This window comes from Cavia porcellus, unplaced genomic scaffold (genome assembly GCF_034190915.1).
Source record: "Cavia porcellus strain 051 isolate PalLab524CR breed Dunkin Hartley unplaced genomic scaffold, mCavPor4.1 scaffold_2, whole genome shotgun sequence".
In the NCBI taxonomy this organism is placed as follows: domain Eukaryota; kingdom Metazoa; phylum Chordata; class Mammalia; order Rodentia; family Caviidae; genus Cavia; species Cavia porcellus.
Window position 1 is genome coordinate 26,441,342 of NW_026947485.1, and position 25,942 is coordinate 26,467,283.

The 25,942-nt window shown below is 35.9% G+C and overlaps 1 protein-coding gene across 1 annotated transcript in view; it reads left to right on the forward strand.

Moving 5' to 3' along the window:
• Positions 1 to 14,885: 14,885 nt before the first annotated feature.
• Stk31 (serine/threonine kinase 31) overlaps positions 14,886 to 25,942 on the forward strand; it is an 89,219-nt gene continuing 78,162 nt past the window's right edge. Inside the window, exons 1-5 of the mRNA XM_063234589.1 lie at positions 14,886 to 15,016; positions 15,366 to 15,443; positions 17,436 to 17,482; positions 17,563 to 17,615; positions 19,600 to 19,698. Of these exons, the coding sequence (XP_063090659.1) occupies positions 14,967 to 15,016; positions 15,366 to 15,443; positions 17,436 to 17,482; positions 17,563 to 17,615; positions 19,600 to 19,698 (327 nt within the window). The 5' untranslated portion in view covers positions 14,886 to 14,966. The remainder of the gene's footprint in view (positions 15,017 to 15,365; positions 15,444 to 17,435; positions 17,483 to 17,562; positions 17,616 to 19,599; positions 19,699 to 25,942) is intronic.

A 25,942-nucleotide genomic window follows, 5' to 3' on the forward strand; every position in this document is an offset into this window, starting at 1 on the left:
GTTGAGCACTAATTGCCCATTGGAGAGGGCAATTCAATCATGTATTCTTATATAAGCTTTTCCTTTTTCACTCCCCCATCCTCACTTCTGGTTCCTTCAGATCACTTCCCAAATGAATTACCCTTACGTGGACATTTGTCTTGGCTTTTCTTTTGAATGAGGGGGAAAACTCTGGGCAAGGGTAACAAGAATGGCCTTGTAAAGCACTCAGGATGGATCACTTTACTGCAGTGGATTTGAATGAAATGTGAGTGGAAGCTGGAATGTCAGATTATGTAGTAGCCACTTACTGGAGTTGTATGGGATTAACAGGAATTTTAAAGACAGGTTAACTACAGTTAGCTGCTTTGGAAACCTTATCAAAAAAGAAAAATGACATAGGCTTATGCTAACCACTTAATGCCAGGCATGCTTTGAAAGCCATAGTCCTTCAATAGCATGATGTAAGGAAAAATTTCATCTGACAATACAGAGTAGATTGTATTGACGATCAGATCCACATTTAGTAGTAAGTGTAGCAAGGCTGCGAAGGAAATTGAAAACACAGACAGCTTCAGTAGTCACCCTCAACAAAGTCAGCATGCTGACAGGAAAAGAATGGAACTCTCAATGACAGGGTAGGGACATTTGTTTTGGAAAACCTGAGAATTCTGAAGCCTTAGGTTTTCCCGAAGGCTGGTGGAAACAGTACTATGCAGGACTGTACAAGTGGAGAGCAGCCTGCTTTGGTGTTGGCATCTTGCAAAGACTTTATCCAAGACAGTTGCAGTGTGAAGTGACACCTGACCTCCTCAAGACCCACCCCTGATACTCCCATTGACTCCAAACTCTCTACTAGGTTCCGGTCTCAGCATATTCCAAAGGGAAATATACTCCATCTTTTGGAGGTCAAGTTGTACTTTGAATGAACTGCAGAGTGTGGTCAAAGTGTATTGGCTAGAACCCAGGAAATACGTCTGGGAGTAGCTTTTGAGGGTGTTAGATCAACAAGTAGGTGAGGGAAGAATAGAAAGCTTGATAGGTAATAGTGATATGAGAGCATGTACTCATGATACATGATGTAGTGCTCTGGCACAGATGTCTGGAGTTGGTCCTAACAGACTTCAAGGGTGGTGTATTGAAGATATCGTGGATGTACCAGAAATTACTTGGCATAATATTGAAGAATGGTTCAGAAAGCTCAGGGTAGTGAGAATAGTAGAATGGATTTGTCATTTGAAACTAGAGGAGCTAGAATTTTCCCTGGGAGGATCCAGATAATACTTACAACTAAGGTAATCAGACATAATGGTTGAGAGAATATTAGAAACTTTGAGAAGTTGGCACTGACAGAAGAATTAATACAAAATTTTGCCATTAATACTGGGTTCTGTGGTGTCAGTGGACATAACCTGGGATGTAGAAAGCTTGAAGGACAAGTTGTGGAACTTAACTATCAGAGCTCCATGACTAACTCACTGGGCACCAAAGCATGTGGGACAAATTTAAATTTATAATGTTCCAAGGTACAAGATAAAAAGAGAGCTGATTAAGATAGTTGAGTTGTGTGACTACTGTTACCTCATATCTCAAACCCTAGAAGGCTGACATGGTAAGCCAGGTGGTCTTCACCTGGTATCTAGATCCAAGACATATCAGATCTGTACTCAAAATGAAACGGGCAGCCTTGATTCTTTTAGGAATATCCTCAGTTATATTTGATAAGTGTCCCTTGATCCTTTCTTACAGGGGCAGTCATTTACCTTCAGTTACAAGGGTAACTATGCAGGGGATTAAGAGAAATACTCAGACTTTTCAGGTACAGATGCTAAGTCTTCCCTGACAAAGATTCCAAAGGATCAAAAATACCACTGTGGTCCACTGGTTAGAGTAAAGTGTTTGTGCGCGCGCGTGTGTGCGCGCGCGCGCACATGTGTGTGTGTGTGTTGAGATTTGTTTTAGCCAAAGCTCTTGCTATATTGCTCAGGTTAGTTTTGAACTTCAGGGCCCAATCCTCCCACATTAGCCTCCTTACAGAAGTAGCTGGGGCTGCCGGTATATACTGTCATGCCAGATTTATATCAGATTTTATGGAAATTCAGTGACAAGTTCAGACTTGGCCAGTCTAGCTCACAGTGGGTAAAACAGTTCTAACTCCACTTTGTATAGTCTCTGTATATACATATGAGTACAAATATAGTAGTTTAAAGCTCATAGAACCCTTGGACCCATCCTTAAAGCCTTTACTTTTTGTCCCAGGGCTTCTCAGATATACAAGATAGTGTTATTGACCTAGGCTCTCTCTTGACCAATGGATCACATAGTATGACATCAGTAAGGAGTAGAGCTGTTGAACAGCATAATTAATCAACTTGATCTAATTGGTATTTATAGAACATTCAAGCCAATAACTACTTATATGTTATTTAGTCCACATGGAACATTTAGTAAGACTGATCACATAGATAATAACATAAGTCCTCCTGGAGACTGGATGGCCTGGTGTGAGTGTCCCTGCATCATCCCGAGCCCCGGGAGGGAGTTTAAGATCATTGCTCCTGCCAGCCAGGGAAGCCAGCCAGGGAATTTCATGGCTTCCTGCCACACTGAAGCAGCTCAGCAGGGCTTGGGACTGCCTGCCCCACTACCAGTGACCCTCTCTCAATCTGGGGAACTGGGTGGCCAGACTCCCAGGAGCTGAGAGCATAGAAGAGGACTTCCAACATGCCCAGGGGAAGCCTTGGAATAATACTTGAAACACAGAAATTTAAGAAGATAACAAAACGAAAGACCAAAATACAATCTCAAGCCTCCAGCCCATCCCAAGAAACCTTAGGAGCTATGTACATAGAAGAAAACATATGCCATACTCCAGAAATATCTGAAGTAATAGCAACTGAAATAAAGAAGCAACTGCAGGAAGCTTTAAAGGAATTCAAATTAGAAATAATCTCCCAGGTAAAAGAAGAAGTGATAAAAGAAATGAAAGAGATACTGAACATAGCTAAAGAAGACACAGTTAAAAAATGGGAGGAACTGAACAAAAAGATAGAATCCCTGGGTGAACAATATAAGAAACAAACTGAATACATGAAGCAGATGCAAAGAGATATATAGGAAATCAAAAATTCCATTGAAAGTTCTAAAAACCACCTGAATGAAAGTGAAGTTAGAATTTCAGACCTCGAAGACAAGATTGCGGCTAGTGAACAGGAAAGGAAAGATGTTTTAAAAATAACAAGGAATTGGGGCTGGAGGTTTAGCTCAGCGGCATAAGCGCCTGCCTTGCAAGCAGGCAGTTGTGAGTTCGATCCCCAGTACCGATAAAAAGGAAAAAGACAACAAAACAAAACAAACAAACAAACAAACAAAAAACACAAGGAATCAGGAAATAACAATTCAACAGCTGCAAGATGATGCAAAGAAAAACAACATAAGGTTGATAGGGATAAATAAAAAAGAAGGGGCAACATAAAGGATGTCAAGAGGATATTTAGAGAAGTAATAGCTGAAAATTTCCCAAACATGAGAATGGAAACTGACATCAGGATCAGTGAAGCATGTAGAATTCCAAATAGCCACAACCAAATTAAAACTACACCCAGACATATAATAATCACCATCCCAGAAATCCAACATAAGAATAGAATATTAAAAGCTGTCAGAGAGAAAAGACAGATCACCTATAAAGGAAAACCAATCAGAATCATAGCAGACTTTTCAGCACAAACAATAAGTCAAGAAGAGCATGGAGTGAAGTATTTCAGACCCTAAAGGAAAATGATTTCCAACATAGACCGATGTACTCTGTAAAACTGTCCTTCAAAATTGATGGAGAAATAAGATGCTTCCATGACAAAGAACAGCTGAAGAACTTCATGATCACCATGCCAACCCTGCAAAAAATATTGAAAGACAGTTTAGATACACTTAGGAAAAAACCACTAAGCAAAGAAGATAATTAAACAGAACAGAAAGATAAAGATGCAACAGCAGAAAGATAACATGTTAACAATAAACCAATATATAACAATTATAACCATTAATGTAAATGGTATTAATTCACCAATTAAATGTAACAGACTGGCAGAATGGATCAAGAAACAACATCCAACCATATGCTGTTTACAAGAAATCCATCTAACCCAAAAGGATACTCACAGACTGAAAGTCAAAGGATGGAAAACAATACTTCATGCAACAAGAAACCCCCCAAAAAGCAGGGGCAGCTATTCTGTTTGTAGACAATGTGAACTTCAAACCAAGAATGATCAGAAGGGATAAAGAAGGTCATTACATACTGGTTAGGGGAAAACTTCAAGAGGAAGATTTAACAATCTTAAATGTATATGCACCAAATTCTAGAGCACTCAGTTATATAAAGCAAGTATTAATAGAAATGAAAAACCAAATTATCAGTAACACAATTATAACAGGTGACCTTAACACACCATTGACACCAAGAGACAGACCAACCAGACAAAATAAAAAAATAACAGAACTGAATCATACCTGTGAACAAATGGACTTGATAGATATATACAGAGTGTTCTATCCAACAACATGAGAATACACATTCTTCTCAGCAGTACATGGGACATTCTCTAAAATAGACCATATACTAGCCCACAGAACATATTTAAATAAATGCAGAAGAGTTGAAATTATCCCATGCATGTTATCGGATCATAGCACCATGAAACTAGAAATTAATGATAAAAAATACTGCAAAATTCCCACAAACACATGGAAACTGAATAACACACTCTTGAGTAATCAGTGGGTCACAGGGGAAATTAAAGAAATTAAACAATGTCTACAAGCAAATGAAAATACAACTTACCAGAATCTGTGGGATTCAATGAAAGCTGTCCTCAGAGGAAAATTTATTGCACTGAGTTCCCACATTGGGAAAACAGAACGAATACAAATAAATAATCTGATGCTACACTTCAAACATCTAGAAAAAGAAGAACAAGTCAAGTCCAAAGCCAAAAGAAGGGAGGAAATTATAAAAATCAGAGCAGAAATTAATGCAATAGAGACTAAGAAAACAATCCAAAGAATCAATGAATCAAAGAATTGATTCTTTGAAAGAATAAATAAAATTGATAAGCCCCTATCCAACGTCATTAAAAAAAGGGAAGAAAGAAGCAAGCACAACCCCTCCCTGGTAAGCGGTGGCAGTGTGGCAGACTGCCGCCCTTGCTGGGGGAGAACCACCGGCAGCTCTGGGAGATCCATGCTATGTTGGAACTTAGGACACTGGGAAGCCAAGCACGCACTTCCCCTCTGTGGTAAGCGGTGGTGGTGTGGCAGACTGCGACCCTTGCAGGGGGAGAACCACCAGCAGCTTCTGAGATCCACACCATGTAGGAATTTAGGACACTGGGAAGCCAAGCACGCACCTCTCCTCCCTGGTAAGTGGTGGCGGTGTGGCAGACTGTGGTCCTTCTAGGGGGACAACCACCAGCAGCTCCTGAGATCCATGCCATGTTGGAACTTAGGACACTAGGAAGCCAAGCAAGCACCTCCCCTCCCTGATAAGGGGTGGTGGTGTGGCAGACTGCAGCCCTTCCAGGGGAACCACCAGCAGTTCCTGAGATCCACGCTATGTTGAAATTTAGGATGCTGTGAAACCAAACAACCAGCCTGCCTCCCTGCTAAGCAATAGTGAACCTACTGATGCACGGCCTAGAGTCAAACATTCCACTTCCCCTTCCCCACTGCTCCTGTCCTCCCCGTTAGCAAATTGCAACTAGAAATCTAAGGGTCTCCTGGGAGGTTGACCATAGCAAATAAGGGGGACTTCCTTCTACCATCTCTTTGAAGGCAAATATTTTTATTACTGTTTTGCTCTATTCTGATTAATGGTACTGCTCTATTCAATATTCTGGTTTTGATAAGTTCTAAAATGTTCTGTATTTCATCTCATTTTGATATACATGATTGAAATAACAACTATTATAAAAATAATGAAACATACTGTGATACCTATTACTGTTATCCCGGTAACCTGCTGTGAAATTCTGTACCAATTTCACTGTATGATCTTAGTTGGCTTTATTCTGTCTTGTTCTGTTGTATTTTACCACTTTCAAAATAAAATTTAAAAAATTTACAATAAAAGGGAAGAAAAAGTTCAAATTCATGCAACAAGGAATGAAAAAGGCGAAATCACTACAGACTCTGTAGAAATACAGAAGATGATCAACACCTATTTCGAAAACCTCTACTCTCATAGGTTTGATAATACAGAAGAGATTGACAGATTCCTAGAAACATATGAAGTACCAAAGCTAGGTCAAGAAGATGTAAAACTGCTGAATAACACAATTTCTATTAATGAAATTGACAATGTAATTAAGTCTTTACCTACAAAGAAAAGCCCAGGCCCAGATGGATTCACTGTGGAATTCTACAAGAAGTACAAAGAAGACTTAATGATGACAGTCCTCAAACTCTTCAGTGAAATTGAAAGGGAAGCAATCCTTCCTGAATCATTCCTGGAATCAAACACTCTAGTACCAAAACCTGAGAAAGATCCAACTAAAAAGAACTACAGGCCAATCTCCCTAATGAACACAGATGCAAAAATCCTCAATAAAATATTGGCAAATAGGATGCAGCAAATCATCAAGAAGATTATACACCATGACCAAGTGGGATTTATCCCAGGCATGCAGGGATGGTTCAGCATACGTAAATCAATAAATGGAATCAATCATATCAATAAAGCTGAGTAAAAATCACATGATCATTTCTATAGATGCAAACAAAGCTTTTGATAAAGTCCAACGTTCATTCATGGTAAGAACCTTACAGAAAATTGGAATAGGAGTTCTTTACCTCAATATAATAAAGCCATCTATGACAAACCAACAGCCAGTATAATACTAGAAGGCCAAAAACTGAAGGCCTTTCCCTTAAAGTCACGCACAAGACAAGGATGTCCCTTATCACTGCTCCTATTTAATATAGAACTGGAAATACTAGCCAGAGCAATTAGGCAGGAGGGTGAAATAAAAGGGGTAAAGACAGGAAAAGAAGAAGTTAAATTATCATTATTTGTGGATAACATGATACTCTACATAGAAGACCCCTACAACTCCATTGAAAGACTGCTATATATAATAAATAAATTCAGCAGTGTAGCTGGATACAAAATCAATACTCAAAAATCAATAGCATTTCTATACAGTAACAGCAAAATCACAGAGAGAGAAATAAGAGAAGCCACACCCTTCACACTGGCAATCAAAAAATGAAATATTTAGCAATTATTCTCATGAAAGAAGTGAAAGATCTATATTGGGAAAATTATAATACATTGAAAAAAGAAATTGAAAAGGATCTCAGAAAATGGAAAAACATCCTTTGCTCATGGATAGGAAAAATTAAATATTGTGAAAATGGCCATTCTCCCAAAACTGGGAGAATACAGATTCAATGCAATCCCAATAAAAATACCATCAATATACCTCATAGATCTAGAGAAATCACTCCTAAAATTCATCTGGAACCAGAAGAGACCTAGAAAGGCAAAGACAATTCTAAGCTGCAAAGGCAAGGCAGGAGACATCACAATGTCTGACTTGAGGTTATACCTCAAAGCCACTATAGTAAAATCAACATGGTACTAGAATAAAAACAGAGCTGAAGATTAATAGAATAGATTAGAAGATACAACCACAACTACCAACACACTCAACCACCTTATGTTTGATAAAGGGGCCAAACATGTTCACTGGAAGAATGACAGTTTCTTTAATAAATGGTGTTGGAAAAACTGGCTCTCCATATGCTGAAAACTAAAACTAGACCCATGCCTATCACCATGTAATAAATGAAAATCTAAATGGATCAAAGATTTGAATATTAAAACAGAAACACTTAATCTATCGGAAGACAAATTGGGAAAAACCTTGAAGACATAGGGGTAGATAGAGAATTCATGAATAGGAATCAAACCGCATGGGAAATACTTCCCAGAATCAACAATTGGGATCACATCTTATTAAAAAGTTTCTGCACATCAAAAGAAATCTCTAGCATAGTGAAAAGAAAACCTACAAACTAGGAAACAATCTTAGTGAACTGTCCCTCAGACAAAGGACTTCTGTTTAAAACATATAAAGAATTAAAAAAAAACTCAGACCCCCAAAATTCAAAGATCCAATCCAAAAATGGGCTTCTGAGATAAATACACAATTCTCAGATGAAGAAATACAAATGGCAAATAAATACATGAAAAAACGTTCATCATTATTAGTCATTAGAGAAATGCAAATTAAAGCCACACTGAGATTCCATCTCACTCCAGAAAGAATGGCCAGAATCAAGAAAACTATCAGCAACAAATGCTGGAGAGGCTGCGGGGAAAAAGGAACTCTCTTGCACTGTTGGTGGGAGTGTAGACTGGTGTAACCATTGTGGAGGTCAGTCTGGAGATTTCTCAAAAAGCTGGGATTGGAAGTCTCATTTGTTCCAGCTGTTCTACTTCTAGGCATATTCCTAGAAGAACTGAAAACATCATACCACAGTGATACATGTGCACCCGTGTTTATAGCAGCACAATTTGTGATAGCTCAGAGAAAGTAAAGACTATTGTGTTTAATCTTGATTGTCAACTTGATAGGACTGAAAGATTCCTTGGCTAACCCAAGTGTCCATCAATTGAGGAATGGATAAAAAAGTTGTGATATTTTTATACAATAGAGTACTACTCAGCTATAAAAAATGATCACATTGAGATATTCATAAATAAATGGGCACAGCTTGAGACCATACTAATAAGCAAAATAAATCAAACTCACATGTATAAATACCAAATAGTTTCCCTAGTATAAGAAATGGTAAGAGTAGATAAAAGTATGTGGTAATCATGATTCCCCATTATATTGCTGTGAAGCTTTGTAATATTTTTATTCATTAATTGGAATGGTTTTATTCTGGGTTGTTTGATTTTATTGTCAGTGATGGTATGAACAGCTATTTTGAAGAAAGCAAGACATTGTAATAGCTAGTGCTGATTTAATATCATCTTATTTTGAAGTCCCACCAAGCTTTTGTTCTTCTGTCTTTATCAATTTGATTATGTTGTATATTATTGGATTATATGTGATAGTATAAACAATTTTTTATAGATAAGGAGATAATATAGAAACCATTGTTTTCTATTAGTTGGTTCTGAATACCCTGTAATACTTTCATTCTCTTGAATGGTTTTACACTGTCATGTTGTGTTTGATTCTATAATACATGAAGTTATACTCAAGTATTTCAAGGAAAGAGACACTATGGTGTCTCTGTTATGCTGTTATGTTGGGTTGTCTTGTGGTGAAATACTATCTTGCTTAAATTGTTCCGTTCTGACCTGGTTGTTATGTCCTCTTTTATCTTAATCTTTTTTTTAAAATAAAAAAAGAAAAAGAAGAGTAAATAAAAGTGAAAGTTATGTAGGAAACAAGGAATAAGAAAAAAATTGGCATGAATTGAAATAAGTAGAAAACAACACAGAAAATCAATAAAATGTATGCTCTGGTTTTGAAACCAATAAAATTGACAAACCTGTCGCCTGACTGATTAGTGAGAAAGAAAAAGCACAACATTATCACTGTTAGAAATGAGAGTGGTAACATCACTATAGACTCTACAGGTATTAGGATGCTAGGGAACTTATAATTTTATGCCAATTATTTTGCTAGCATAGATGAAAGGGACAAATTCCTTGAAAAACATTGCATTGTAAATGAAGAAATAAATCCCTCTTCTGGGATCTTAAGGGTCATTCTGATATGGTCACATACATTTCAGAGAGGTAGATGAAATTAAAAAGATTTACTATGCTGTATGTCCTAGAAAAGGGAGGCATAGTCTGTCACATGGTGCTATGCAGGGAAGTGGGTAATGGTAGGGGGCAGGCTCAGTGAAACAGGTGGGGAGCTCAGAGAAAGTAAAGACTATCATGATTAATCTTGATTGTCAACTTGATAGGACTGAAAGATTCCTGGATGATTAATAAAGCACACTTCTTGTGTATCAGGGTGTGTCTGTGAGGGTGTTCCCAGAGATGGCTGGCTGTGGGCCAGCAATTTGAGGACAGAAAACCTGCCCTGAATATGGGTGGTACCCAAAACAATAGTCGCCTGATGAAGCTAAAGCAGGACGAAACCAGCTAGTTCTTACAAACTTGATTCTGCTTGAGCAGGTGAGTTTCTTGCTGCTACTGTTACCTGGGAAAGCTAATCTAGCTTCTTCAGCCTTTCAAAGTGGATGGACTTACATCAGCAACTCTTCTGGAAGCTTGCAGGGATTCAGCTTTTTTTGTTTGTTTACTTTTGGTACTGGGGTCGAACTCAAGACCCTGTGCTTGCTAAGCAGGTCTCATGCCGCAGAACTACTTCCCTGGTACAGGAGCTTCAGGCTTGATGAGGGTTGTGTTCATTGGTCCGTCTTGTTCTGAGGATTCCACCTTAAACTGAACAGCTACTGGGTTCTCTGTTCATTGTGTAGATGACAGTTGTGGAACTATCCATCCTTTGAACCTCTAAGCCAATCTAATAAATTCCTTCTTATATGACATTTATATTCTATTGGTTCTGTTCCTTTAGATAACCCAGATCAACACAGACTCACATACAGATGCTCTTATGAGGTGTCAGAATACACAAACAGAAGGCACAGGAGTATTTCAGTGGGGCTTTTACATATCATTAGGTCACAGGGGAGGGAAAGAAAGGGAACTTGTTATAGAGACCATCTTACTACATTGGTAGACCTGATTGCTGGGCATGTTGGGTGAGGTGCACTCAGCCTACGTGTGGAGATGACGAGGTTTCAGAAAAATGAGAACTTTAAATAATTCATAATACAGATATGAATACTAAACTCACTCAATAAGATAACTTGATTAGGCACATATCTATTAAAGAAATTGAATTTTTAGTGAGAGCAATGAAACCCAAAATGTGTAATAGTCATTGTACAAAAGAGAGGAAAAGAAAGTGCTCTAAACTATATAACTGCATGTATATTTAAGTGTATAAGATAGAATATGATATCACAGAGTTTTATTGGATCATTGAACAGAACTGTTTGCAGTCTCACTGTTGGAATGTCCACTTTACAAGCTTTAATTTTGTGACTTGAACAATTATTTCTAAGATGACAATATGTAATCCATTAACTAGTGATATCCTACTGTTCTTTTTTTTTCTGCAAATTTGTATAACTTGTACCCTTTCTCTGCTTTTTTTTCTTTTCTCCTTAAATAAAATTAAAAAAAAAATAGTTCAAACTATTAAAACAACCATGTAAAAAAAAAAGAAATTGAATTTTTAATTAAAATCTGGGCCCACATAGCTGCACTGAGAATTTTATCGACTATTTAAGGAACAAGGAATGCCATTCTGTACAAATATTTTCAGAAAATTGAAGTTGGGAATTATAAAAACTTATTCTGTGTCCAGCATTACTCTGATGTCAAAACCAAAGAGACTAAAAGAAAATTTCAACCACTATGCCTTTAAGCATATTTGCAGAAGTTGTGAATACTTTTAAAATCTAATTCAAGAATATAGAAAAAAGATACTCCATCAAGTTTTAAAAAAGTTTTATCCTAGGAATGCAAGGTTTGTTTAACATTTGAAAATTAGTTGATATAATTCATTATAAGACCAAAAACCACATGAACATTTCAATAGATGTAAAAGAAGTATTTGCAGAGATTTAGTGTACAGTTATAAAAGTTCTAAGCAAAATAAAAATGGTAACTTCAGTCTATTAAAGGGTAGCCAATAAACCCATAAGTACTATCATACTTAATGGCACTCTCAGCATGCCCATTCAACATCATACTAGAAGTTTTAGCCATTGCATTAAGCAAGATAAAAAGATATCCAAATTGAAAAGGTGGAAGTAAAAGACTTTAATTGCATATACTGATACCTATGTAGATAGTTTTAAGTCTACAAGAAGCCTATCACTATAAACAATGAGTTTGCAAGGATGCAATAAATATGATCAATATGCAAAAATTTTACTTCTACATACCGCAACAAAACAACCAGAAATTGAAATTAAGAAGAAATACCATTTAGAGTAGCATTAAATAATGGAACTCTTTAGTGATGTTACACAAAAAAGATTATAAAACTTTAAATGTTTACAACTTTGCTCAGGGAAATAAAGGAACTAAATAAATGGAGGAATATGTACTGTGTTCATGGATAAGAAGACTTAACTACCAGTAAGATGTAAACTCTCAAATTGATGTGTGGATTCAACATTATAATCAAATCTTAGCAGGATTTTTTGGTGTGTTTACACATTAAATTGACTACAATTTACCTGGAACTGTGAAGTAAAAGCTTTGAAAAAGAATAGTGGTGGTATGTAGTTTACAGTATCTGTCTTCAAGACTTATAAATTAACAGTGATAATAGTGTAAAGAAATCAGTGTAATAGGACAGAGAATTCAGAGACCTGCACATATCTATTCAACTGTTCTTTGATAATGGTGTAAAGATTGATTCAGTAGAAAAATATTTTCAACAAATTACATTGGAAAAATTGGATGTCCATATACATTTTAATTAATGTTTTGCATTTTTTTTGAGACAGGATCTTGCTGCATAGTTCAGGTGGGTTTGAACTCACTATGCACAGGCTGGCCTTGAACTCACACAAATCCTCCTGTCTCAGCCTCCTGTGTGCTGGAATTAAAAGGATGTGCCACCACATCTGGCTTCGCATTTTGCATCTTATAAACAGTAGCTAGAAAGTATTACAGATAAGCACTAAAACTATATAAATCCAAAAGGAAATACAGGAAAACCTCCATGAACTGGTTTGCTAAAGGTTTGTCAAATACAATACAAAAGTGTGATCCATAAGACCAAACTGATAAGTTGGACTTCATCATGATTAAGAACGTTTGCTGCTCCCTTCTATGTCTTTTTTTTTTTTTTTTTTAGTGCTGAGGATTGAAGGTAGGCCTAGGTCATGCCAAATGTGCTCTGTCACCAAGTTACAACTCCAGTCCCTGAACCTTTGGTCTTTAAAATACTCTATTAGAGAATGCAGACAGCCTTATCTGGGAGAAAATATTTGCAAATCGGAAGTTATATTCATAGTATAGAAAGAAGTATCAAAAGTCCAGAATGAGAAAACTATCCAGTTAAGCACAGGAAAAGGTTTGCATAGATACTTCACCCAATAAGTATGTGGGTAATAAACACATAAAAGACGCTCAATATTTTTAGTCTTTAGAACACTGCAAAGAAAGTTTGGTCTGTGCCTATTGTCTCGGCACCAAGACCGAGGTGGGAGGGATGCTTCAGTTTAGGGGTTTGAGACAAGCCTGAGCAACATAGTGACATCCTGTAAGAAAAAAAAAAAAAAGCCCCCAAAGAGATCCTATCGTGCATACATATTTAAGCCTAAAAATAGATCAAGTGATAGTAAAAATATGGAACAACTAGAACTCTTAAACTGCGGGTGGTATTATAAATTAGTGCATATTAATTAATTAGTGGTATTATTAATTAGTACTTATTAATAGACCTATGGCAGGTGTGACGGTTACTTTTTTTGTTTTGTCAATGATAGTATTTTAGTTCTTGGTTGGTTTTCTTTTTAGAAACTTATTAGTACACATTTGTGGCACATGATGATTACATTCATGGTACACTGAAGGAGTTGGTATCTTAATTCTTTTTACCCCTTGCTTTTCCTCCCCTCCCTTCACCTTTCTCCCTTGCCTTCCTTCCCTTTTCTTCCCCCTCCCTCCATCTCTTGGTCTTTTTTGTTTCTCTGAGACTGAGTCTCATTATGTAATCCAGACTAGGCTTTCATGATTGTCCTGCCTTAGTCTCCTCAGTGCTGGGGTTACAGGTGTGTGCCGCCACAGTTGGCCAATCTGGCAGTTTCTCGCTCACATACAATTTAACCACCTAGTCATCTGCTAATAGGCATTAATCCAAGAGAAATGAAAGCATCTGTCCCTCCAATGACTCGCACACAACAGCTGCTTTATTTGAAGATTTGCAATACCCTGTATATCAATGTAAGTGTTCAGCACTTTTGCTTTTGCAACAAACTAATGCAAAACTGATGAATATTAAAATAATTATACTGTTTGGAAGAAGTCAAATAAAATACAGGTGCCACATGATTGATTTCAATGATATATAGAAATGTTGATGGTTAATACATGAATTGCTAACTGCAATTTCTTACATGTAAATTTACCCTCAATGTTGTTAAAGGTACAAAATTTTCAATTGTGCAGATTGCCACAAAGTGTAATACTATTTGCATGTAACCTCACAGTTAAACTACACTGACCCCCACTCCTCCAACATCAGAAAAACAAAAGGGCAGTGGTAACAGACCCTTGGATGCTAAGGATGGCTTGAGAAACACATGTAAAACTTTTATTTTTATCTGGTAATTTCCTTTTTTTCATCTCATAAAATGAATACGGAGAAGCTTCTACTTCGAGCGTTTTGAGATTTACATCTTCCACAATAAATTAGGAAAGCTCATGTAGCCCCATGTAAGGGGTGCTTTTTTTTTTTTTTTTTTTACTGAGGATGGAACTCATGACCCTGCACTTGTGCCTGCTGAGATAAACCCCTGACCCCACATAAAGGTGGGCTTTAGATAAACCAAACCAGTCATTAATCAGAAGGTGCGTGGGAGCCCAAGAGTAAGATCCTAGTACAAGTCCACAGGAACACTTTCCTAGAGCTGGTAGGTGGCAGCTTGCAGAGTTCACGCCTTACAGCGTCGTGCAGGGCTGAGGTTTGGCACCACGTGACTTGGCCTGGTCTTCAGCCCTGCCCTGACGACGACGTCGCTGCGCCGTTTGCGCAGGCGCAGTGTGGGTCTGAAGCGCGGAAGCAAGCGCGGTCAACGTCAGCACGTGGGCGACGGCTAGTTGAGGACTAACGAGGCTCGGGGTGGCGGGCTGAGGGTCCACAATGTGGGGTCAGGGCTCCTTTTCCAGAGCGTCTGTGGTGGACAATGTGGGGTAAGTAGTAGTCCTGTGGCACATGTGTGCGGTAGCGGCCACTTTAGGGACAGTATTTTAGTTTCTGGTGGTGTGTTAAAACTCTGAGCACGGGACGCGGCCTGCACGCGGCCTCCTCGCGCCGCCAGCCCAGCTCAGAGGCACCTGGGTCCGTGGGGGTGTGTGGTGCCAAGTCGCAAAAGTGACTTGCAGATGGCGTGGGTTTGCGATTTGTGAAGACTGGGGCCCGCTTGCTTGTGCTGGGTGGAATCATTTCCTCTCCTTGCCATAAATTATGTGCTATTTGAACTGCGAAAGTAAGTGTTAAGGAGACCCTTGTATTGATTTATTCCAAATTCTCATTTTGTAGTGCTGACTTGGACGCATCCTTTGGTAATCCACGTTCGCCGAAAATGGGTACAGCATCTGTTCCTTCATCATCATCTGGGCAAGTCACATTTTAAAATAAGACCATTCTAAAAAATAACTTTTTAGAACAAGTGGCATAATTTCAAAACAAACATTTTATTTTTACTGTTGAAGACTGTCTTCCAGAGAAATGTATGTTATCCCTCAACAGATTCCAACTTGGTTTTACAACTGCTGTCAGTTTTATTTTAAAACTATGTTTAGATCAGTATGAAAAACCTTGTTTTGAAGACATTTCGATGCTCTGTAGTGTTAATTCTTTTCACATTTGAGAGAGCCTTTAAAACTTTCGTGTTAGTTGTGTTTTTAAACTGTCAAAGCTTTAAAGTATTCATTCATATCTGTTTCCTAGCATTGCAGGCACTGACGTCTACCTCTACTAGGCAGTTCTGTGAAGGGGTTTCGTTAAAAATTTTTGGCTCTTTATATATAGAATGCTTTGTAGAATATTTGTCTTAAAATTCAAGGCCACAGAAACAGTATTGGGAGAGGGTAGAAGAAAAGCATGCCAGCTAAACAGGTCAACTCCAGTGCTCATCAAGATAATTGATTTATGCCTTACATAAATAACATTTTCTTGCAATTTGAGGCCATTCTCATAAGTGAAATAAATCACACACACATGTGTAATGTTGTCTCACTAGTGTGAGATGAAAGAAGCAACGTAGGTGTGTGTGTGTAAAAAGTTAAGATAGGTATACTACTGATTACTCGAGTTCATTGAAGAGAAGATATGTGCTGGTATTGTTCAGACAATTGAATGCAGATGTCTTGTGCTCTGGGTGAATGATTTGGGGATGGCAGTGCACAATGTATGTATCGTTCCTTGATTGCCATTTTGAAATTTTAGTTTTCTTTTGTTCTCTTTGAAATAAAATGGATTTGAAAAAAACAACTTTTTAAAAAAATGAAATAAATCAGCCGAAACTGAACACTAGAAAACTATTTTATTTTCTTTTAACATTTATGAATGAAAAATGCACAATTCCAGCATGTAGGGAATAAAATTATAATGTAGTGAATGTTTCTTTTGAAATATTTTACAGATACTATAGTTTTGTGTAATTAAAAAGTTATTTTTGAATGGAGAAAAGTTATTAGACTCCAGCATGGATAATGTATCTAAAAGTGTACCTTGACTTAATGTGATTGTCTTATGTGTTTTGTATGTTTTTGGCTTCTTGGGCTGTCAGTTGTATAAATTATAATTATATAAATCTGATGCTGGCAGGAGAAGGTGGAATAGGAGAATTGAGATGTGTTACGCACATGTATCGATTCCCCACAATGGATATAATCATTATGTACTATGAAGATATACTAATAAAAATTTTTTAAAAGTTATTTTTGAAAGAATGGGCAAAATTTGATCACTTTTAGTTGAGCATGGTGGTGCATGCCTGTAATCCCAGCACTTAGGAGGCTGAGGCCGGAGGATCATTGCGAGTTTGAGACCAGCCTAGGCTGCAAAGTGAGCTCAAGGCCAACCTGAACTGCATTGCAAGACCCTGTTTCAAAAAGACCAAAAAAAGAGATGATCACTTTTAATTGTGGTTAGTACCAGAATATCTTAAAAAATAGTACTTGCTGTCTTTTAAATAATACCAGTTTCAAGCATTTGTAGTGTTTGACTTTGTTTACACTGTGAAAGTTCAACACTTGAGAGGGCATTATTTTTTTAAAAATATATACACATTTTTTCAAAGTATTGATTTATGTAAGTGATCAAAATATGCATGAATTATCTTCAGAGTGAAAGTTTGAGTAAAGATAGTTTTAAGAATACAGATTGCGTATGATGAAATTACAATCTACAGCATACTCAAAGCAAGCAATTATCAGAGAAAAAATTTTAGGTCATTTTAAATGTAGTGTAGAGTCCGAATTTTGATAACTTCATCATTAGGGCAAAACAGTACTTGTAAGAATTTGAACATTATATGGTTTAGTCTTTTGTTGTTGTTAATGGATAGATTATTGTAACCTAATTTGAGATGTTGAATTGTTTTAGTTTTTCAGAAATCGTCCAAAAGGATGAAGACACATGTTCCAATGAAGGTACTGACACTAAAAATTATTTTGGGGTGTAAAATTCAGATATTAACTTCTAATTTTTTTACATTGTAATTTAATTTTAGTTGAAGATGTGGTTGGAAGTCATGTAGAAGATGCAGTAACATTTTGGGCTCAGGTAAATAGCAGCCTGCTTGATTTCCTGTCTTCCCTCTCCTTCCTAATGTCAGTCTTCTTAACAACAGCAAAAATCAAAACAAAACCCACATACAAAAACAAAAATAAAAACATAGGAAACCCAGGTGTAATGATGCATGCCTATACTACTAGGCTGTGTACGAGTAGTATACCACCATGCCTATACTACTAGACTGTACTATTTGAGGGCTGAGGTAGGAGAATACACAGAGGCCAGCCTTGGCAACTGGTAAGACCCTGTTTCAAAATAAAAACTAAAAGGTCTGAGATCATAGCTCCGTTTGGGCCCCCAGATTTAATCCTTTGTACTGTAAAAACACTGCCCAACAATAATTATGTCATTATTTTTAGTGCTCAATTTTTATTGAATTTGTTAGCAGAAGACAGTATTAAAAGATAAATGTCTAGAAATATAATTTTACTTGAATTATATGATCATAGTAAAACTAGGTTAAAAATTCAAAAGAAAATCAGCAAGATTGTTACTCAGAGTTACACTCCATTTATTACTAATATCCTAAGCAGCATAAATTGCAGGTGGCTGAAGTCTATTGTATTTGTGAAGTTATAGCTCCACCTAGAGACTTTTTAGAAGATTGTTTCTTGAAAGAAGTTTTCAAATCTGCTATTAAAAAAAGGAAAAGAACTCTGGGATTTTTTCCCCCCAGTTTTGCTTTCTGCTGTTTGTGCCTTAAACATGTTCACAAATGACATCTTCCTCTTCGGTGAGGGAAGCATGCTTGATCCACTCATGGACATATTAGTTTAACTCATGGAACACATAGATAGGCCTTGTTGATTTAGACAATCTCATACAGCACAGACTCTTTGAAGTTTGCTTAGGTACACATTAAATACAGAAATTTCTGTTCTTTCTCGTCCTTGTTGGTGAAAAGGTAACTGATTCGTTACCTGGGCCTGTTAGGGGCTGTTTGGGCTGATATGTCAAATGCTTAACCATTCTGACTGTTCTTGACAACTCAGAGAACTGAAAGTTCCAGATTCCTCAGATGATGACGAGTTGCACAGGAAATAAAGTTAGGGAGAAGAAAAAGCTGCTACACCTGTAAATACTGTCCCTGGAAGAGGAAAATTCAGTCATTTTTTTCTAATGGCTTAAATTTGAACTTGACACATATTTTTCTCATAAAATTTGAAGCACTGATTAAACATTTCTAATTTTCTAATTTTCTATTGCCAGGCTGCAAATAATTGTAAGTTAAGCACCAAAGATGGAGAATTCCTTTGTTGCATATCAGTTTTTGATTTTGTAAATACATATGATATGGGAGGGAAGAGAATTACATTTTCTGTAATTCCTATGAAAAGGAACTTCTTTTGAGGGTAAGGGTAAGTTGACAGTGTGTGAAAAGGGAGAATTTATGAAAATTATAGAAGAGCAAACTAGGAATTCTTAAGTAATGTAGAAAACATTGTAGCATTGTGGTACTGGTAGAAAATTTGTGGCAATTTTGTATTTTTCCTTAATGTACATATTCTCTCTAAAGGTTGCCCACAATGTTGTTATGCCCACTGCCTCTGTATTAATACTACCAGTGCCTCAGATTGATGATAGTATATATGTTTAAGCTTATTTTGTAGGAGCAGGATTTATTAGTTTAACCAGTATTTTCTTATTAGCAATCTAGTAAAAATAGATGACCCACATAAGTAATTTTAAAAGTATTTTTAGCAGCTGTATTGAAGAAAGTAAAAAAAATAGGTCAAATTAATTTTAATAAATACATTTTATTTAACTACGTAAAATTTTTTGCTTAAAATATAATTAGTATAAAATATCTACAAAATAGTTTATATTCCTTTTGTCACATTAAGACTTTTAAATCTAATGTGTATTTAGAAATTAAGTGAAACCCAGTCTATACCATGCATAGTAGTACCACTAATAATATCACACTATTAAATAGCATTTTCCTGAATCTTGTACTTTGTTCTTCTTTTAGAGTGTTAATAGAAATAATGACGTTATGAAGCTTGGTTGCTCACTGTCTAAAGTTTGTCCCTATGCCAATTCAGTTTTTGGAAATCTTGATCCAAAGAAGGTGAGCCCATTCTTGAAATAATTTATGTCAGTTTTCCTGTTAGCATAGATTGTGTAGTTTTTGAATTTTGGGTCTATTTGAAAGGAAATAGAGTTTTAGAAATTTGTGTAAATTTCTGATTTGTGTAAAAGAGTTTTAGAATTTGTGTGAATTACACATACAGTAAAATTATTCATTCAGAAATACTTATGGACTGAATATTGCAAGAGTTGAAGATATATAGTGAATGTTAAATTTAAAAAATGTATTATATTGAGAGAAGTTTGTTGAGAAAGATGGGATAGGTATGTTGGAAGAAAGGGGAAATATTTTGAAGGGGATTAATGGCAATGTGTCTTTTACTATAATAAAAATTTTTTAACATTCACTGTATGTTGGGACCACACCTCATATTTGACCTTAAAAAGGAAAGAAATTCTGCGGGGGTGGGGAAGGGTACTTTAAAAGAATCAAGATGTATTAAGTACATGTACCAACTGTCTACAATGAATGTAATCATTATGTACTGCTAACATGTACTAACAAAAAAAGGAAAGAAATTCTAATATGACCTATAATATTGGTGAGTTTTGAGGACATTATGCTAAGTAAAGTGGGCCATTTAAAATCGAGTACACCAGTATGATTCCATTTACATAAGGTAAACACCTTAGAATTCCATTAGAATGGAATGTATAGCTTATAAATGTATAGCTTTATCTAAGGTAAACACCTTAGATTCCATTTATATAAGGTAAACACCTTAAAACTACTCAGAATTATAGAGACAAAAGGGACAGGCAGGAGGATTGGAATGATGAGTTGTTTAATAGATACAGAATTTAATTTGTATTAAAAACTTTAGAGAAAGATGAGATAATGGTGATGATAATATGAGTATGTTCAGTACCCCTGAACTGTGCACCTAAAAATACTTAAGACCGTAAATTTTATATTTTACCACAATAAAAGTTGGGAAAAGAGTTAAAAGCTGCAATATTCCAAGCGAAACAAACAAATGAACAAAAACACAGAAATAAAGGTGTGTATTAATCATTGTAAATGCAATTGTGAACAAAATAGACTCTTTGCCTTTGACACTGATTAGAAAATCTGTAAGAGTCCTGTTTATGGAGAACAATTTGCCTGTTTTAAAACTGAGGTGTAATTTGCATACAGTTAAGTGTTTATCCCCTAACATGTTAAGCATATGGCTTAGTGAATTGTTATGTACATACACATTTATGTAACCACCGTTCAGATCAAAGTATGGTTCCATCATCCCCCAGAATTCCTCAGGCTCTTTTTTTTTTTTTTTTTTTTTTGAGATCTTACTCTGTTATTCAGGCTGGCCTTGAACTCTGTATGTGGTCCAAGCTGGCCTCAAACTTGTGGTACTTTTCATGTCTCAGCCTCTCAGTGCTGCTGTTACAGATGTGCGTTACTACACCCAGCTCAGGCTACTTATTTAGTTTGTAGTTAGTGGCCTCAACAGAGTAACATCATTTTGACTTCTATCATACTTCTTTTTATTCAGCATAATAGACTTTCATCCATATTGAGGTGTGTACTAGTGGACTGATTTTTCTTATAAGCTATATATTATTTTGTTGTACAAATGTAGCATTTTTGTGTTCTTGATGGGCATTTGGATTAGTATTGCCCATTTGGATGGGCAGTTTTTGGATACTTGAGTGAAATTGCTTTGAAATCCTTATATAAGCTTTCTCTTGGATGTGTTGATTCATTTATTTTTCTAATGTATCTAGGAGTAGAATGCTAAGTCATATAATAGGCATGTTTTATTTTAGTAGATTCTGACAAAGATTTTTGCAAAAGTGTTGAACCATTTTGTACCTACTATCCACTGGTAATCCATTTCATCACTTGCATCCATATATTTTATCTCAAACACAGTATAAGAATCCAGTTCTTAGACCCAGGTTTTAGCTCAGTGGCGTAAACCCTGCCTGGTGAGCTCAAGGTTGTGAGTTTAATCCCCAGTACCACAAAAAACAAAACAAAACAAGAATCCAGTTCCTCTATTTTTACTACCCTTTGCATTATCTGAGTTTAATCCCCAGTACCACAAAAAACAAAACAAGAATCCAGTTCCTCTGTTTTTACTGCCCTTTGCATTATCATTTTTTTCAAGCATACTTTAGATTTTATTTCTGGATAAATCTAAGGCACCAACGGCATCCATTTAGAGAATGGTTGTTTCATACAAGTAAATGCTAAGCATACTGCGTATTTAATTATCTGAGGTAGTAATATCTGCAATATAAAGTTGAATAAAGAGACTCAAGGAAAGTGACTTCTCTATTATCAGACCACATATAGGCCTGTTTATACTCAAATAGTTCTTTGAATAGCTTGAAAGAAGACAGTAAAAAATTGCCATACTTCAAAAGAGAAATGTATAAAAACAAATATAAACAGAAGGCAAAGCATTAACCAGGTCTTATGTTCATGGTTAACAGTGTTTCAAGTAGTTTTAAAAAATTTTATTGGTACATTTTATGTCTATCTATTTAATCATAGGGAATTGGTACCTGTATCTTGATTCTTTTTTCCCATTCCCCTCCCTTTTAACTCCTTTCCCTCCTTATTTACAAAAGCATTGTTTCCATTTTTTTCTTCTCTTTTTCTTTTCCCCTTCATTTTCTTCTCCCCCTCCCTTATGCCTCTCCCTATTTGAACATTTTTCTCTTTCATAATATCTATTATATGTTTTGGTCCTTATTTACCCTTTTGGTTTCACACACCAGAGAATATATTATCATTTTTGAAAATTTTAACCATTCTGATGGGTGTATAGTGCTGTCTTGTGGTTTTTATTTTTCTGGTGAGTAGTGTAATGTTAAGAATGTCTTAATATTCTTGTTAGGCATATTTTTGTTTTGTGAAATGTCTCTTCACATTATTTCCTTTTGTTTTTGGTACTGAGGATTGAACCAGTGGCTTCACACTGAACTACATCTCCAGACCTTTTATTTATTTATATAATTAAAGTCAGATCATGCTGTACTTAAATTTACCATCCTCTTGTTTCAGCCTTCCAGATTGCTGAGATTACAGGCATGTGCCACCATGCCCAGCTATCTTTTTCTTATTTTTATTAGGCTATCTCGACTGATTTGTTGGAATTCCATAAAATATATACGTAAACACATGTGAATGTGTATGTGTGTATGGAGGGTGGCACTGGGGATTTAATACAAGGCCTCCACACAGAGTTAAATCCTCTTTTTGTTTTGAGACAGTCTTTCCAAATCACTGAGTTACCCAAGCTGGGCTCAAATTTTTGATCCTTCTGCTTTGAACTTCTAGAGTGCTGGGATTACAGGTGTGTACTGTTTTAGTTACTTTCTCATGGTAGAGACAAAATATCGGACACACACAATTTGAAGTACAAATTTGTCAGTTTACAGTTTGTAGAGGTTTCAGTCCATTGTCATCTGGCTGTAAGCCAGGACAACCTGGGAGGGTAAGCAAAAAGTAGCAAGCAGGAACTGCAAGCCTCTCTCTGTCTTGTATCCCATCCAGGCTATAAGCCTTTTGAGTGTTGCCACCCACACAGTGGGGGTCTTCCTATTATCTATACCCATGACCATGATAAACTAATTAGTGGAACACAGATCCTCAATCTGATTATCATACACCCCTAATCCAGTAACCTTCCAAAATCCTACCTCTGAGGACATGAGGTTTTGGGAGGATATTTTCTTTTACTTTTTTGGTGTTTTTTAAAATTTGTTTTGTTTTTTTGAGAAAAGGTCTTGACATTTTGTTCACGCCAGCCTTGACCTCACTATGTAGCCTAGGCTGGCCTCAAACTCACATTGATCTTTCTCCTCAGGCTCTCAAGTGCTGAGTTTATAGGCATCCACCATGGCTAGCTGGGGGACATTTGATAAAAGACATAACAACTACCATGCTTGGTTTCTATATATATATATTTTTTTTGTCTTTTTCATTTTTATTGGTACCAGGGATCAAACTTGGTTTCTATATATATATATATTTTTTGTCTTTTTCATTTTTATTGGTACCAGGGATCAAACTCACAACTGCCTGCTTGCAAGGCAGGCACTTATGCTGCTGAGCTAAATCCCCAGCCCTCTATATATATTCTTGATGTGAGTCTTTTGACTTACATGTGTACTGTTAATATCTTCTAGTTTGTATGTATCAGTTCACTTTCTTATTATTATTTGAAATCAGTTTATTTATTTATTTTTGGTATGTATTTTCTCCTATTTTAATTCTCCATTTATTCCAGGTTATGAATTTATTCTCATGTATATGTGTGGGTTTGTAAGAAGCTTTCACTTAAGGCTACAGTAACCTCCAGGAAATTTTTTGATCATATTTTATTGGTACATTTTAGATACACATAATGATCCCATTCGTCATAGAGAATTTATTCCTGTATATGATGTAACTTAATTTTTCCCCCCAGTTTCATATTCTTCCTTCAACCCCTTCTCCCCTCCTCATGAACAAAAGCTTTGTTTTTATTCCAGTAAATTTTTAGATTAAAATTTTTTTAGTATATGTTTGTAATGATTACAGTCAGTTTTGGGGTTTGATACATACACATATTGGATCTTGATCATTTATGGTCCCCCTGCACTCCCATCTCCTGCCTCACTATTCTTTCATTTCTACTGAGTCTACTTCTTGTTTCTTAAAATGGCTTTTATTTTGCTCTCTAAATTATTTATATAGAGCCCCTTTTATTAGACCATGTGATACTTAGCCTTTTGTGATTTATGGGTGCAAGATGCATCTATTTTCCTACAGATGTGTATATGTTTTGTATAAATTGTGTACATATTTTTGTATAAATTGTGTATAAATTTTGTTTATTCATCTGTTGGTGGATATAAGGGTTGCTTCCCATAATTCAGCTATTGTGAGTTGTGCTTCTATAAACATGGCTATTCATGTATCACTGTAGTACCTTTTGAGAAGATGCATATTAAAAGCATGGCTAGGTCAAATGGAACTTCTACTGATTTCCAAAGTAGTTGTTCTAGTTTATATACTTGCTTCCAATGTACATATGTTATTTTTCCTCACGTCCTTGTAAACATTTTTTTTTGAGTCCTTGATAATGGCCATTCTTTACTGGAGTAAGGTAGAATCTTAGTGTTGTTTTGATTGGCATTTCTCTAATGGCCAAAGATGCTGAACACTTTTTCATGCATTAGCTATTTGTATTTCTTTTAAGAAATATTTGTTCATTTCAAATTGCCCATTTTTTTTTTTGTTTAAGTCTTATATTTTTGGAGATCCAGTATTTTTGAGTTCTATATTCTGGATACTATCCCTGTGAGGAGTATCTGGTTAACACTTTTCTCATTCTATAGGTTGCCTCTTTATTTGGTTTCCTTTGTGTATAGAAGTTTTAAAGTTTTATATTGTCTCATTTTATATGTCCTGTTTGTTGATCATAAATCACAAATTATCCAAATCTTGTACAATTGAGATTTTGTTCAGGAACTCCTTATCTCTGTCTGCCTTTTCAAGAGTTTTATCAGTTTTCTCTTTTAGCACATTTCAGTATTTCTGCTTTTATATATAGGCTTTTGATCCATTTTGATTTAACATCTATACATATACATGCACCAACAGTAAGACACTTTATAAAATAAATACTACTAGACATAAAATATCTAGTAAGCCCAACTGTAGTGGTGTAGTTTAATATTCCACTATCACAAATAGGTAAAAAAGACAAAAAAAAAATCAACAAAGAAATACCAGAATTGAACCACAGCTTCAAATAGATTTAAGAAATATCTGTGAAGTGTTCCACTACCAACAACAAAATACACATTTTATGCACAAACAACTGTCCAAAACAAGCTATACTTAGGCCATAAAGCATACTTAAATAAATACAGAAGAAAATAGTCTTGTGTGTATTATGAGGTCAGAATGCAGTGAAAGTAGAAAGCAATATAAAAGAAATCACAGTTATGCAAACATAAAAATTAAATAATACAGTCTTGAATAATCACAAAAGAAAACAAGAAGACATTTAAAAGTTTTATAATCAAATGATAATGGCAGTATAATGTATCAGAATCTGTGGGACACAAAGCAGTCCTAAGTCAGAAGTTTACAATTATGAATGCCCAAATTAGAAAAATAGAACAACCCAAAATAAATAGTGATGCTCATCAACATCCTGGAGAAAGAATCCAAATCCATACCATGAAAAAGAAATTATAAAGGTCAGAAAAAAATGAGT